Below are 16,564 nucleotides of genomic sequence, written 5' to 3' on the forward strand. Positions count from 1 at the left end.
ATTATTGTTGTTCAGGCCATCTTTGGGAAAGTCAGTTAATGGGGGCCTGTAGAAGCTATGGAGTGGAATGGTGGAAAAGTTTTGATCAAGAGGAAGTCTGACTGACAGCCAGTGTGATATGGAGTGTACAGTGTCAGACTCTAACTTAGGAGACCTGGGTTCTAGTCCCCTTTCTGAAGCTTACTAGGGTGACTTTGGGCAGTCACTAATGCTTAATCCAACCTACCTCACCAAGTTGTTGTGAGGATAAAATGTAGAGCAAGAGGACTCTGCAAACTGTTTCAGCCTTCTTATGAGAGGGAAGCAGGAGAGATAAGAAATGCAATTTAATAAATCTTTCTAACGTATTGAACTTGAAAAGCCTTTGGACACTTCTGGTTATACTTTCCGGCTTACCAGCTCAAAGTAAGAACTTCATTTTCAATTATAGTACATGACTGCCTCCAAGAATGTACAGAGTGCTTCGCATCACCACATGCTAACTATAGCGATTTGCCAACATGCAAGGCTTTTGGCTAGAAGGTATGGTTTCCAGGTAGGCTTAAGCTCAGGCTCACTCACTCTCACTCTCACCATATTATTCCAGAGTGCCATGGCCATCTCAGCATGGCCTCTGTCCGAGAAATGGAAACAATCCACAGCAAAGAAGCTCAGGTCTGGTTTCCCATCCTGTGATTAAATGCAAAATACAATGATTAGATGTCAGAAAACTTCTATCCCTTGTTAGCAAAGCTCTGTCTTTTCTCATGTGTTGTTTGGCTCCTTGTCTCTTGGTGCTAAGCCAGCCACCAGTCAAATCCCTTCTCCCAAGACTCATTACATCATTATTCTACACCAAAGCAATTTCTGCAGTAGCTACCAGTTGGCTAGAGTCTTTTTACATAATGTAAAACATCATAGTCAAAGATCAGTAGAGCTGATGATGCATTATTTGTTGAGCTTAAATGCTGTTAGAGTGTGAGGATGGTATAAGCAGTAGTCTTTTCCAGTTTGTATTTATGACAAGTGGCTCCTTTTGTTGCTCGCAGAAAGCAGCAATCAGTGCAGTGTCTCCTCTTGGATCCTTTCCGTACACTGATGCACCAGCCTGGCAATCTAAGGAGGACACGGTGATTCTGATGCAGTGATTGTCCCGCTTGGAAAGAAGCTGCTGCTTTCAGTCTCAGGAGAGGGCAAAGAGGGAACCCTGCACATGCAGTGTGAAGAGCTGTGGTTTACACAGAGCTCTGGGCAGTGCAGTGTTTTGGCTGATAAAGTAACTCTGGGATCCTAATGAATTGGTATTTTGAGATAATGTAGACACTAGAATTTCAGAGGGTGCTTCAGGTGTTTATGTACCTGGTCCATAATGTGTGTGTCTTAAGTAGTGCCCTAACATCATTTCAGTGTGGCAGGTCAAAGATGTAGGTGGCTGGGTCCATGGCTGGATTACCAGGACCAGGGATAAGGGAGGTAGATGGAATGCAGGTGGAAACACAAGAGGGCCAAAGGTGAAACCGGGAACAAGCAAAGATCAGGTATTGTCAAGGCATGGCCAGAGGTGAGGGCAGGGTCAGGAATAAGTGAGGGTCAGATACCAAGACTTAGCAAGACCAGAAGCAAAGGCAGAGACAGGAACAGGCAGGGGTCAGACACTGCTAACACTGGAAGCAGGATCGGGGCACAGGGCAACCGCCACAAAGACCCAAGTCGCTGTGGCCAAGCTGAAGAGAGCAGGCTCCTCCCATTGAGCCTTCCAGTGCTGCCAGTTGCACTGCCTGATCACACAGACTCAATCCTTGCGAGTAGCTACAGGTCTGATCCTGGTCCCACAGGCGGTTGCATGGTGAGCACGGTGCTTTTCACAAACATGTCACCAGAGGGAGATGTGTCACTCTTGCGGTACAAAATACCAGTACAGGTGTGAAGCACAGGTCCCTTCACCCTTAAAGTCCCTGCCTCGTCTTGATGTGCTGTAGGATGGATTGGTGCCTTTAGTTCCCTTTGTTTCAGCTTCTAACATTTCTTGCTCCCGTTTGTTCTTATAACCAGACACAGCCAGTATAAGATGTACATACATTAATTACACTTGAGTGGCAAATGCCCTTTAGATACTCCTTCTGTTATTAGTATCTAGAGTCAGTTTCTCTGTATATTCTGGAGACCATAGGCTCAAATCATTTATTCATACATATTCTGTGGTCTGTACTCCTATCAGCAGCACTGGTTCCCAAAGTCTCTGAGGACAGGGCAAAGAGTTGGAATGCTGGCAGAACTGATTAGTCCATCTGTCCGCCCATCTGTCTGTCCATCCACCTGTCCTGTCTGTCTGTCTGTCTGTTTTGCAACATCCCTTGCGTAGGCTAGGCAATGCACCCAGCAGAAGGATGCTCTAATCCACGCCCCGCGTCTCTTGCCAGCTCAAGCAAATCCTGGCACACTGATCTGAATGCTGCAGGTAACAAGCAGTGACTCACACTGTCTAGTGGCATGATGGTGTTCCGGAAAAATGGCTGCACAACGACTGCAAAATCCTCCCGCTGGGCATAGCGACCGCTGTTGATCAACATTGCACTTCTATCCTGTGGAGTTCAAGTTGACAAGGTCAATGGCAGTGTGGGGCCTCTCTCCAAGTTTACAAGCAGTAACTCAGACCAGATGGACTGAAGCATAAGAGTGACATCAGCAGGGAGATGCCTCAGGAGGAGGTGGAAAGAGTGTGACAGGACTTGCTTCAAGGGACTGTTGTAAGGATGAAGCTGAGAAGGAGAAGGAGAAAGTTTATTCTTTCTTAAAACACATATGGCAAGCCTATAAACATAATTTATAATCATTATGATTACCACTAGCAATTATCATCTTCAGAATTAGTCTTACATTTCTGTACCACTTTCCAGCAAGGCTCCCAAAGCAGTTTACCATTCAATCAACAAAACATGATAAAAATGCAAAGCCACAGTACCTTCTGTGAGCAAAGCAATCGATAAAAATAAGTTAAAAAGCTGCAAAACAATTTCAGAATGCCTGGTAGCAATTACCTCCAGCTACAGTGAGTACACAGGATGCCTTCCAGAAAGCAGCTCTCCTAGCGAGGGAAGGGAGGTGGCTTTGGAGCTTCTTGGGTAACTGGGGCACCAGCGTCAAGAAGGCATCACTGCTTCCCACTGTACTTTTGGCCAGAGAGGCACACTTGGCAGTTAAACACAAAATATTCTTGCATATGTGATGATGATGATGAAGAAATAAGGATAAAAATGCCACAAAGCTTCAGCTATGATGTGAAACACAACAGCGAATTTATGTGCGAGCAACTATGACTTCCCCAACACAAGCTAAAGCAAGACATCCACCCTAGCCACTCTTACTCTGATGACAACCACCATCTCATTAAGGCATACAAGTGTGAGACATGCAACAAAACGCTGCCGGGTTCATTCAGGGCATTAACCAGCCAGCCATGCCCTTTTCCAGAATACTCCATTCCATCCAATTTTTCATCTCCCATTCTCACTCCATCAGTCACTCAGTTTTTCTTGGCTGCTGAATGTGCTCAGTCTTCACTTGAGTGTTTTACTTCTTAGGATTTTTCTCCCACTAAAAATATTTTTGTAATTCTGTAAACTTGGCCTATAAATGAATAGTGTCATTTTGACTGCATAAGGATCCACTGTTGGATAAGGAAATTACTATTATTACTGTCTGACTTCTATAGGAAGGGTGCAGAGATCTTGAAATTACCAATAAAGGGTTACTTTACCTGATAATCTCTGTTAAGTCTTTCAATTTCTTGCAGTTCAGGGGAGTTTTCCTGAGAGTTTAGAACACATGGGCAAAGGCTCCTGAAAGAAAGCAATACTAAAATCAACACTGATCCAAGATACTTTAATTCCTAACAGCACAGAAAAAAATCAAAATGCTGGGTGATGATCTGTATTCTTTCCCATGCAGTTTCTATGCTTGCGTGACATTTGTGTTATCAAGGGATATCCAAGGCTGTGTGTTTCCATTTGTGTTATCAAGGGATATCTTGGGGTGTTTTTTTTTAAAAAAATAACCAGGTCTAATTTTTTTAATGGCCTAATAACTGACACATCAGAAGAATGTTTTTAGGCTTAAGGTGCTCTATTTTCCCGGGCTCTGTGCAGGTTGCACACAGCCAAATGAAACTAGAACTTTATTAGATGTCAGTAGGAGTAGGTGAGTACACTAAGAACGGGAGGCTTAAGACACAATGCTGTGAATGCTTGGACAGCAGAAAAGCCCTACAGTTCCTAGCATTCCCCACCCAGCACTCCTTCGATAAGCATGCATAGGACTGCACCCTTAGCTTCTAGTCCTACTGCTGCCTGATCAGATTTTTGCCTGACTTGTCAGTCAAGGGCAAAAATCCCAATCTGATAACCTCTTGATGTGTTGGGCAGTACCTCCCACTATCCTTTTCCAGCATCTAGAAAGCACCAGGCTGGGGAAGGCTAGACCAGTGGTGGTATAACTCCCATTTTGATTCTAAGAGATTGTGGGTTCAAATCCCAGACAAGCCATTTCATGGATGGCTGCAACTTCAGGTCTTGGAGTTCTAGCTGTCCTTATTTTTGGCTCTAGACACTAAACTTGCCAACACCGAGAAGACACTCACATGGAACAGGATAAGCATGTTGTTTATGTAAGTTTCAAAGAAATAGGCAATTCCTTAGCTAGGATCCTGGGACTGCGATCAATGTGGTTCTCAGATGAGCTAGCACAAGACATCCAGCAACATTCTGAATTTGTGGGTTTGCACTCTACTTTGTTATTTATATCTGGGCAGAAAACAAGGAGCCCAAAGCGACTTGCTCTTAAATGGCTGCAACTCTAATGGAAATCAATGAAGGCTGTTCCCATGTGAGTAAAGGAAAAACTGAAGCCAATATCCTCATTACGATTAGAGCATCTGCTGCCTCACAGCTCCCAGGTCCAATAACATCTGACAGGGCACAGGTTTTGTAAGCCCTTTGTGGTTGCTTTCTGAATAACAAAGCTATAGATTAGCCCTAAAAATAGCATTCAGTACAGACCGCTGTGTGATCTGCTCACTTACGCCCCTGAAAGAACGCATCCGGATGCTTCCCTTTTTATCTGACGCAGTCCAGTGAGTTCCATTATCTCCACCATGTTTACAAAGGCCCGAGGAAGCTGCAGGAATTACAGAGCCCAGGTATATTGAGGCACAAAGCATAGGACAATTGAATAACAAAGCAGAGAGATTATGCACAGATCAGTACAGAGAGCATTCAGTCTTCATTCAGCAATAAACAGGCAGGGGAATGTAGGCAAGCTAGTAGTGGCAATAAAGCAATGGACTTTGCTAGTGTGATGTCATAATACGGCACTGCAGCTCAAATGGAAAGAATGTCTTTTTAAATGTAATGCTCTTTGTTTGCTAATCATTTATTAGTAAAGGAAGATACTTAGCATTGTAGGAAGCCTCTGGAATGAACGCTTTACCAGAGGCACAGTCCTCTGCTCCGCAGCTTTGATGTGCATAAGCCACTAAACCCAGAGGTCTGTATGCATTCCTGTATTCCTGGAATGAGGCACTGCAGTGGCAATCTCCACCAGGTACCTCGCCCTGGGCATTTTCTCCAGGTGGGCATTTTCAGCCATCTAGATAAAGTGCAGGGGTGGAGGGGGGCACAACCTGGAATGCCAGTAGGAATTGGTACAAGTTCTTGACCCCCACCTCTTCCTCGCCCTGCTCCCGGCACACCCTTTTTTCCCACCCCAAGGCCCTGCTGTGACCTCAGGGAGAGAATGATGTCAGGAGGCCATAGGACTGGACCCTACAAGACTTTTGTCTATACATTTCCATGGCTAGCCCAACAATCCCAAGCAGAACTATGGGAGTGACAGTCAGACCCTCTCCCAGGATATTAGCACTTTCAGAATTCAATAGGCCCAATTTCCTTTCCTCTGTATTAGTTTCACAGCTGGCTTAGAATACTTTTTAAAAAGCCGCTGGGCTAGGTGATACCATAGGCAGGGAGGGGCTTAGGGGAGGCCACGCCCCCTTGATATCATCCAGCCCACCAGCATGTTCCAGGGAGATGGAATCTGGCCCCAGGACCACAAGTGCTTGCCTCTCCCAGCTTAAGGAGGATTTGTTTCTGGTGGGATCTGAGCTGAGCCTCTAATCTCAATTTGATCTGCTACTTGTTTCAATGAATACACTGTACAGTTTAGAGATGTGAAAGATAAGTGAAGACAGATGGGATGGGCGCAATCAGTAATACTGGAATAGACAGTTTAGCTGTCTGTTTGGCAGTAGAGTTTTCAACTTGCAACTAATTGTTTTGTGCAAGGAGCAACAAATTAGAGTAATAATTATTAGTTCACATGTCCCGGGTTGAATGAAGGCATGCTTGGCAGCTCCAAAGTTATGGCAGAACTAGCAATCTGTATTGCTTTTAGACCCCATGAACAGCTGCATGGCTGACTAGTTCAGATGCCAGTAAAAGTGAGCTCATGACTGGCTGGCACTTATGTCCAAACTGACTCAGAGTTGCCAGTGTCTGTCTTGGTTGGGGACTCTAATACCCTTACGGTACAATCCCATGGCTGCTTGGCAGTGTGAAGATAGCCACCAGCTCACCTCTAAAGTCCCAGCTCTGACATCAGAAAAGCACTGTGAGTTTGGCACTGAGAGTCCTCATTCAGAATGCTCCTTCTGCTGCTGGAGTGGTTCTTTCTGTGCAGGATGCCGTGCCAAGGCTGCAAGGAGCCCTCGGAGCTGGCAGTGACGGCATTCTAAGGGGCAGCAGGTGGGGAGGAGTGAGGCATCCCCATCCCACAAGGGAACCTGGTGGTGCCTCTGTCTCCTCTCCTCTCCTGACAGCATAAAACACTGAAGTGGCTGAAACTGGCCTTCTCAGTGTTTTGGAGGGTGGAAGGCACACTGAGGCAATCTGTCCTGCACTGTTCTCACCCTCCATCAGGAGCACATAGTTCCAAGTTCCTACAACATCCAGCATGCCTCTGTAGGACTTTTTGCTGTCCCACCTGCCTAGGATCTTGCCTTAACAGAGCAATCCTATGGGTGTCCAGCCCAAACTGTTGTTTCCTGTCATGTTACCTATCAGTTTTCCTTCTCATCGTTATCTCCATTTCTAATTTCAATAAAACTTTTCTAAATTAGGAATCTGAGGTTTGACTGCTTTTTGGGGGGCAATCCAGACCCCTTTCCAGTGTGCCTCAATCTCTTTCCATGCTGCATGCTTATTTATTTATTTTATTGCTTTGACTAGTGGCAAAGCAGGGAGGGAAGACAGACTGAACCCACTGGGCAGTGAGCTGGTGCTTACTCCTGGAGCAACCCTCGCTCAGAAGAGAGAGAAGCAGATTTAGTGGCCGCCTGGCCATGCCTCCATGAAAGCTGGGCAAATTCCACACTCTATATGTCTGTTCTACCCTTACCCCAACTGCTGCAGAAATATCCCCAAGTCAGCACAATAAAGCACTGCGAAGGCTGGAAAGTATACAGAAATCTTGCTGCCATCTGCTGTCTGCGGCAGTTCTTTCCCCTAAAGACAGCTTTAGGGGACCAGCTCTATGTTTTCCAAGATGAAGAAAAATCAGCATGTGCTGCCTCTTCCCCCGTATTAGAATCTCACTATTTCCCTGGCCATTTGTTTTCAAGGTCACTGGATTACCCTTCAAGTATGACTGTCCCAGGAATTGCTATCTGAAAGATGGGCTTGAATGAAACATGATCATGGAAACTCTGTGAGGGGTGAAATATGTGCATGCGGTTGCCAAGAACGCTGCCTTCTAGAGTGTCTTAAAATCTTACCTCCTCGTAAAGGATATCAAGAGCATCCTGGAGGTGCTTTACATATTTTTCCACTGAATAGGTCTCCTGCAGAAAAGATTATTCATTTTCAACACTACATTCAACTGTAGAGGTTGCTTCCCCCAACCGTGCCACAAAAAATACCCTATAAAGTGGGCCACAGGACAACCCGGTTTTCAGGAGATCTGTTTGAGGGCGTAATTTGCATTCTCAAAGCCTCATATGCTTGGAGGAAAATCTGAACAGACTCACAGGTTACACTCATCTCTGGATGAAATCTCTAATTTCGTCCCACCACACAGAGAAGTTCAGTTGGTGGCAACTTCTGTAGTGGTACCTTGGTCAAAGAATTCCTTCCTGAAGGAAGCTCAACCTGCCCTATCCTTGAGGATTTTTTTGGGTGACCAGTAAAAAATTTTATTTCCACCTGGCTTTCAATAATCATTAATAAAAATAATGGGCTTTTAATTTCTCTGTTCTCTTTACTTTTAATTTTTGCACTTAAAACTATGCTTAGATGTTGTTTATATTGTTCTCCATTCTAATAAACTTGTTTTCAGTGCAGCTTTCCCCAGCCTGGTGCCTTCCAGAAGTGTTGGACTACTGTTCCAATCATCCCTAGCCAGCATTGGGGTGGTGATGGTTGTACTCCAAGAGCTCTAGAAGTCAGTAGGTTAGGAAAGTCTGCTTTAGTATTTTAAACTGATTTTGGTGTTCTTTTCGGGCTGAAAAACAACTGAAATTCACTTATAAATACAACCATTCAGTAATAGGAATGTGTTACGGAACTGTTATCCAGTTATATCAAATGTATTGCTTACTCAGTGCATATAATGTTTACACATTTCCCTTAGGTTACCTTATCCATCCAGCTGAAACATAAAGCTAACCTCAACAGATTGGGACAGCCTGAGTCAGTTTAGCAGAAATAGCTGGATTTAAGTGGATCTGGACTCTTTTGTTCAAACACTGAATGAAATCTGCACAATTTGCAAAAGAAATCAAAATCTGAAAAGCAATTCAGAAACGTACAACTTTAATTCATGCTGTGAATTGCTCAGAATTCACAACACACAAAGTGGAGTTTTATTATTTGAATTCATATCAGGTTCTCCCCATAATGTAAATAAAGTAAACAATATAGGCTGTGCTTTTGTTGTGTACAATCTCTATGGCACACACAAAATGAATTTACACTTTTAAAACTTTCACATCCAAGGAGAATCTACAAGACCAAAAATTACTGGGGTGCCTGAGAACTGCAACTGTAAGTGTAGCACTCTTAACTAAAATTATAAAGGGATATTGGAACCAAGGTGCAATCATTTTTCAGAGTAGCACCACAGAAGGATTTGATTGTGTTTTTCCCCCTTTCCACTGTGCTTTCCCTAAGTTTTCACATCCCTATCTGAGCCACTATCAGTTTATGCAGATGGGTTATCCTTCAGGGAACATGCCATTCTTCTCTTAAAGAGTTAGAGGAATACTTCTGATGGCATAATACACAATAGCAAGCACATGGAGTCCCCAGTCATGGTGAAAGCACCTTAAGTGGCCTGAGCATGCAAGGATGAAGGAGTGGTACCAACTGTGACATTGACAGTGATGTTGAAAGGTGGATAGATGAACTCCACTCAGAAGAGGTCTGGTCTTTTCAGAAAATACTCAGAGAAACATTGACCTCCCCTACCGTTGGATTCTCCTCTCCCCAGCCTCTCACTTTTCCCCGAGCTTACTTTACCCTAACTAAAAACAGGTGAGAGGGACAGAGTGGGAGCGAAGGCTGGGACAGCAGAGTAATTGTTCTCACTCCATTCCAGTAAAAACAAGCAAGCTAGCAGCTGGAACCTTTACCAAATCATCTGATAAATTTATAGCCAGAACAAGTATGCTTATTCCAATGTTTTAACTTTATCAATTAAATATAAAGCAAAGCCATATATTATCACTTTTAAAACACACTAGATATACTTTCAGCATTCCTACCTTGTCTAAGCAATACTGACACAGATCATTGGATCCAATCAAAATGGTGATTAGCTTCCAATCTTTCTCAAAGTTGATGTTCTAGTGAGGAAGAAAAGAAATGGACACCTTGAGAGCAGCGTGGAGTATGAGTGATGTGGTCAAGTGGACCTTTGCCAGGGCCTCATTTCTGCTTTCAGGAACTGCAAGGATTCCCCCACTCCTCTTGAGCTGTTGCAGAATTGTCATGGACCAGGTGTAAGCAACCCAGTGCCTTCCAGGTATTTTCGATTATAACTACACAAATCCCTGGTTGTTGCCCATTCTTCCTTCAACTGCAGTCCAAAGCTGCAGTCCAAAACATCTACAGGGCACCAAGTTGCATTGTCTATCTCTGTTATAGACCAGGAGTGGGCACAAGGTAGATCTCCAGATATTTTTGACTTCAGTTCCAAGAAACCATGCCAGCATGGCCAATGCTCAGCAGCGATGGGTGCTGAAATCTAAAATGTCTGGAGATCTGTATTTTGCCCAGTTGTGTGATAGACAATGCCAGAGGTTATAAAACATCAGGCAGAAACACTTGCATGCATGAAACATCCCTATGGGAAAGAGATCACTTAAGGGTGGATCCACAAGCTCCTATTTGTCATGTTACATTTGGTGATGACAATCCAATGCCAGCTTCAGTGTCTGAAATGCTGTCATATCTTTGCTGTCTTTGCAACAACTCTCTCAATGATGTGCAAACATTGCTTGACCAAAGGAGCTTAGTTATGGAAAGCTGAGTATTTGTGTGGTAGCTGTTGCAAACCGGGCAGGTAGAAAATGCACAGCTCTGGCTGGAGCAAAGACAAATCAGAAAGTAAGGCTACAATGGACTAACCAGTTAAACTAAAGTATTTGGATTTTCTGTGATAGAAGTAACTCAGCTGAGGTCCAAATTCTTCCATTTGTGGATTTGGGGACAGTGGTGAGGGATCCTTAATGGGAAGAAACAAAAGCTAGGGTCTGATGTTTTGCTCAGCAGGGCAAATCGCTCTTCATCCACAGAGAGAAGTTGACAGCTGCTCTGTCACTTGATCATATAAGCTGTGCGACAGTGTTCTGTTACGCTGGAGGCTTCAATTCCATTCGGATGTTAGAGGTGGGTGTTGCACTGGGAAGCAAACCCCACTTTACGCCCTTGCGCAAGCAAACCGGGCCCCTGGCAAAATTATTATATGGCACACTCCTGCTAGCCCTGAGTAGCTGAAGGCATGGAGAAGTCCTGCCAACTGCGTGTAAACTGGAAATGCTGAAGAGAAAGATGGTCTAGGGGATGCCCATGGGGGTGGCTGTTTGTAGTCCTGAGAGAGGTGACTTAGCTGTCCTGGCAGCTGCTGGATCTACGTCATTGTCACCCAACAATAGGGGCTGCTGAATGCTGTAACGCAGTGGAAAACATTCTGTAACATGCAGTACAAAGACAGGAATGGACAGTAGCTATTTTTAGAGTGGCAAGTTTACATAAGCCTTGGTGAATCTGTCCTAAAGAAACCAAAGGCCTGGGAATAACTAGCAGGGTTGATTTCTCGTCTCATTAATAGGATTTGTTTCCTTGGCCTGGCCTTCAGTTCATATTTACTTCAAAGGGGCATGTGCCCAGGGTGTTCAAAGTCATTTCCTTTGGTTGTATAAGGCCAGGATTGTGGACTCCTAAATCAGCAATGAGTGTGACTTTTGCTCAAAAGTTTGTGTTTCCATTCAGTAGCTCCCAGAGAAAGGAAGGGGAGGGAGAGTCAGGAAAGTACAAAGAGGGAAATGTATTCTGTTTTTCCGTTTATCCTCACACCATTGAGGGAACCGATAAATAATCAAACACTGACAGCAAGGTCAGCTCTCAGCACCTGTTACAAGGACTGTTACAAGATACTCGATTTTAGAGAGCTCTGCTTTTTATTTCAGGGTGGCAGAAAATGAACTGTTAATTTAATAGCACTAGATCCTCTTCCTTCCCTCTTCTCCTGAAGCCAAGGGAATGAGATGGGTAACAATGAAATTAACACACCCTTCCTGTCTATTCCTTGGCATCTGAACTCAATCATCAAAAGCTAACTTCAGCTGAAAAAAGCACAAATAAAAGTCCTGCAATGCTACATTCAGGCACGTTTATAGTAAGTTCTACAAACTTTGGGCAGCTGCGGAGAACACCTATCTATCCTCACACTTCATGCACAGATGGTATTGTTGAGAAGGTGCTGTCAGTTTGATAAATGGTGAAGTGCAAATAAAATCTCTTAGGTATATTAGGAAGTAACCTTATAGAGAATTAAACTGTTGATCCAATTAGCCCAGTATTGTTGACACTGACTGGCAGCAGCTCTGCAAGGTTTCATGCAAAATTCTTTCCTAAGCCTACCTGGAGATGCTGGGGGTTGAATGTGGGACCTTCTTCATGCAAAGCAGATGTTCTCCCACTGAACAATGGCTTCTCCCCTACCCGTTAAGGTAATTACAGGTCAAAACCAATTACCAGAAGACGCTGGGGAGCAAATGCAGATGCTGAAAGCATCACTTTAATGTGTTTGCAGTGGCTCACTTTTCTTGGAAAGCAAGGCACCTTATTTTGCATGCAATGAAGATCTTGACAGTTATAAAGCAAGCATATTTCTGATCATCTCCAGCACCACACTAGATCTCTGTTTGTCTCTAATCTTTGTGTATTTCCACCCATTCTGATTATGGCTATGATTATATTTTTATACCACCCTTCCTCTACAGAGACTAAGGTGGTACTTCGGAGGAATACATTCCACTCAGGTAGGAAGGTCTTCACAAGTACCAAACTGGCCCATTGTCTTGAGCCTTCTGAAGCCATTTGCCTTTTAAAAGCTATTTGCCTTTTATCTGCAGTGTATCTGATCTCTGCATTTGGTACCACTGCAGTCTGTACTGCACACCATAACCTGTGGTGGTGAAGGATTGGCTCCAGTCCTTGGGCAGGGTATAGAGAGGCAACTATATAAAGAGTAAATTCCTTAGTAATGCTCACATTTTGTTACTTTAGGTAAACAGTGGGCTAAACTTACTCCCTTGCTAAAATACATATAACACAATAAATTGAAAAAACAACTTTGCATAATGATCCCAAGAGCTTAACCACAGCTATTACATTTAGAATTGAGCAATTTTATCCAGCTCTGTATCACACAGAGATCTTCTGTGGCCTGTTACTGTTAAATGGTTTGTTAGTCTTCTGTAATGCATACACCTACCTGGCTGCTTTTCATTAGCTTTACCAGTTCACGCGCTTGCTCTGGGAGATTCCTATTGAAATAGAAAAAAGATGAGATCTAAGTCTATATCACTTTTTCATGCTTTTACCCACAACAATTCTGTTGCCGCACTAATCTGCAATTGAAAACAATTTCTATCAAAACACACACACTTAAACGTATCATTTCTTGCAAAGAAAGTATTGGAATATATGTTTTGGCCAAATAAGTATTTGTCAAAATTGCTTGAAGGGACATATTTAAAAGGATATTTTGATGTGCTGAAATTTCAAAAACCGCATCACAACATTTGGAGAAATGTGAAGTCTGGTAAATGGCTAAATTACTATTTGTGCATTAGTTTTAGAGGTGCACATCGGTTTGTTGTGTAGGGATTCACAAAGATCAAATTCCTCAACTATCCTTAATTTAAGAATGAGCTAGAGGTGCTTTTCTCTCACTGAGGGATGGGAGCAATTAATTTCGCATATTACATTTTAATACCAACATACCTAATGCACACTTCCCAAACCAATTTGTCAACTAAAAGGCAGTTATCAATTGATGTTTACAGTTCTCCAAATTTCATGATTCAGTTCTTCAGTTTAAAAATATCCATACAAAGAAGTATGTATTAGAGGGAACTACACATGTAAATGCCTATATTGGTAAAAATAACACTCAAAATAGATTATATTGGTGGAAATTGTTGGCGAAAAGGCATACATTAAACAAAATTACATATTTTGTAATGCATACATTACAAAACAAAAAACATATATTTGAAGAAGTGTGCACAAAATGCATATGAATACCCATACCAATTTTTTAAAGCGATTATACTCTGATGAGGATCTGGGATTAAACAAATTCAAGACTGGAAAAATGAGAAACTACGAGAAACCTAAACTGGCAGACTTGTCTTTATTTTTGGCACTTCCATCTTTATTTTATGAATTGCCAGTCCAGGGATGATAAGAGCTGAACAAGGAAAGAAATTCGTTGTGAGAGGAACAAATTTAGTCTACAGTCCCTGGCACTGTGGCTGCACAGGTGACTACTGCAAGCTGCCAAACGCCCGCCCGCCAGCATGCCTGCGAAAGAGCAGAGACGCTCCTATCCATTATTTTTGTTGAAGGATTGGCTCTGACAGGCTGCATTTTAAGTTAAAGCACTGAATTCTCAAGGCTGCACTTGGAAGCTCTGCACTACTTCACAGCCAGGCTGCCTAACCTCTAACTCCCTCTGCAGTCAATTTAGCGCTTGGTGAAAGGTGATCGATTCAGGACCTCTGTGTCTTGGGCTGCCAAATGCATTCAGACAGGTACAATATTGCAAAGATTTTCAAGCAAGAGTTTATTCATAGATCCTTGGGCCAGACTTGCATCTCAGAAGGAGATAAGATGGACCCGATAATGAACCATACCAGCAAATTATCTATGGAAGTGTCAAGCAAAGCTGAATTTAACTGAGCATGAGTCACTCCTGAAAATTATGCAGCTGGGGATTTATGAGATATGGGTACATGATGCTGGGCCAGAATGAATTCTACTTATGTAGCCAGCGACAATAAAGCTAAACAAATGGTCGCTATTCCAAAATCCCCACCCTTTCCTGCTGAATATTAGGAAAGATCCTAAGACAGCTACTTTGCCACCATATCTTGAACCATAGTACAAGCTGCTTTCCTCATCGGGCATTCCTATCAGCACAGGATGCCCCCTGAAGAAATCAAAAAGTGAAGGATTGTGTAGAGCTGCCCTGTTTTTCCTGGAAAGGAAAAGAGAGAGCTTCATGATCCTTGCTGACAGTTTCTTGCTGAAGAAATTATGAGTATTGGTACTGTGGTGTCCACAGGCTGTAAAGCAGTCCATGCACTTCCCTCCTTTTCTTAACAGGCCAGTGCAGGTGATCTTTGGGGAAGGGAAAGGAGTATCTAGTCTCAGCCAAGGGAACGTTTTTCAGATCAGCTGGTGTTTTCGGATCAGCACTCAAATGCTGGCTTTCTTACTGCCCGGTATGGCAGCCGCTGGGTTGAATGGCTGCATTCCAAGCTATGGATCCTTCCAAGAGTAGTTAGAATATGACTGGGAGAGTACTAAGCTCTGTTCATGGGGACAGCCACAAGGTTGGGAATAAGGCTTTAGAATAAGAAAGCATGGCCATTCCCTCGGTGGCTTATGAGAGTTGCAGCCCAACGCTTCTGTGGGGGCATCAGGTTGGTGAAACCTGCCCTAGAGCTTTGCTTAAGCAGCCTTCCATGGGAAGATTTGATAGTTCATTTAAACATTTATATACCACCCTTTTAAAGTTACCAGGGTAATTTGAAATAACACCAGTGGTACTTGCAAGAATTACTGATAAAATCAAGCATCTGGAGATGCTAATACAACAAACAGCTAGTGCAGTTCATATTCCTGAATTCCTCTGCTTTGGGGAGCAGTTTAGTTAGATTTAACAGCAAGTTTCATCCGCTTTATGTTTCATAGCCTTAGTTTTCCAAACGTATCTTGATGACGCTGCCTTGATCCAGTTTGTCTTACCGTGCCATGGCCCCTTCTGCTGCTACGTTGAATCCTGCAGTTTCCTTCTGGGTGCCAGTGGAAAAGCCAGTGAGCTTTGGATTAAACTTTTTCAAAATGTCTGGCAAGGAAGAAGGAACTCACAGTAAGTTTCTATGCAAGGAGCAAGAACCAACCTGCGCCCCCATTCATCATTTTAAGTCAGGGCACAAGGGACCTGCTTTCTGCTGCCAAGCCCCTAAGGAACACCTCACATTTTACAAATGTGCTCATTGCCGCAGTTGGTCAATTAGTGGAAAAAATGTTGCACAAAAAAGAACAGAATCTTCCCTACCAAGTTCGTTGGTTCTATTATTGCCAGCAGAGCTGTTGATACAGTCAGAAATGTCAATCGTGAAGGGCAATCATATTTTGACTTTGAGATACTTTCCTCAAATTTAACTGATCTGAGTGAATTAGGCATGACTGTCACGAACATCCTACATTCTTCCAGGAATGCACTTCACATGTTACAATCTTTTCATCCATTATATTTTACTTCCATAGAATTGTTTTCATATGGGAACAGACGTTGTATTGTGGGAAGTGGTTTTAGCTTTACAAAATTGTATCCACCAATCAGGTAGCCACTACCTGTTTCAAGAATTTAATGGGCATACTGTCAAAAACAGAACAGTTGCACTGGATTTAAAATAGCAGAAAACACACATTTGCTTTCCTAGGGCTCCTATAGGAAGCATATGCTATGCCCAGGGACACTAAGGCCCAATTTTGTTGCTGTTTTCATCATTATATGTTGAGCAACACAACAAGAACATTTAGCATTCAGTAGCTGACTGGGAGAATACTTCCAGATGGAAGACCCCCAGCACTGCCCATCCAAACACATCATGCAACTATTCCGTCTTTTCCTCATTAGTGGGTTGTTTTCTTTCTGATGAGGAGAAAAAAGATGAAAGAAGCTGTGAGAAAACACAGCAGATTTACAAGTTAAAGACCACAATGCCTGCCCCCAA

General features: G+C 43.2%; 1 protein-coding gene across 1 annotated transcript in view; it reads right to left on the reverse strand.

Moving 5' to 3' along the window:
* PLB1 (phospholipase B1) overlaps positions 1 to 16,564 on the reverse strand; it is a 129,020-nt gene that overhangs the window by 13,493 nt on the left and 98,963 nt on the right. Inside the window, exons 49-56 of the mRNA XM_044439530.1 lie at positions 15,570 to 15,669; positions 13,027 to 13,078; positions 9,791 to 9,871; positions 7,805 to 7,870; positions 5,057 to 5,151; positions 3,737 to 3,818; positions 2,457 to 2,561; positions 574 to 669 (exon numbers count right to left, since the gene is read on the reverse strand). Of these exons, the coding sequence (XP_044295465.1) occupies positions 574 to 669; positions 2,457 to 2,561; positions 3,737 to 3,818; positions 5,057 to 5,151; positions 7,805 to 7,870; positions 9,791 to 9,871; positions 13,027 to 13,078; positions 15,570 to 15,669 (677 nt within the window). The remainder of the gene's footprint in view (positions 1 to 573; positions 670 to 2,456; positions 2,562 to 3,736; positions 3,819 to 5,056; positions 5,152 to 7,804; positions 7,871 to 9,790; positions 9,872 to 13,026; positions 13,079 to 15,569; positions 15,670 to 16,564) is intronic.

Source organism: Varanus komodoensis, unplaced genomic scaffold (genome assembly GCF_004798865.1).
Source record: "Varanus komodoensis strain SLA01 unplaced genomic scaffold, ASM479886v1 scaffold1, whole genome shotgun sequence".
NCBI classification, from domain to species: Eukaryota; Metazoa; Chordata; class Lepidosauria; order Squamata; family Varanidae; genus Varanus; species Varanus komodoensis.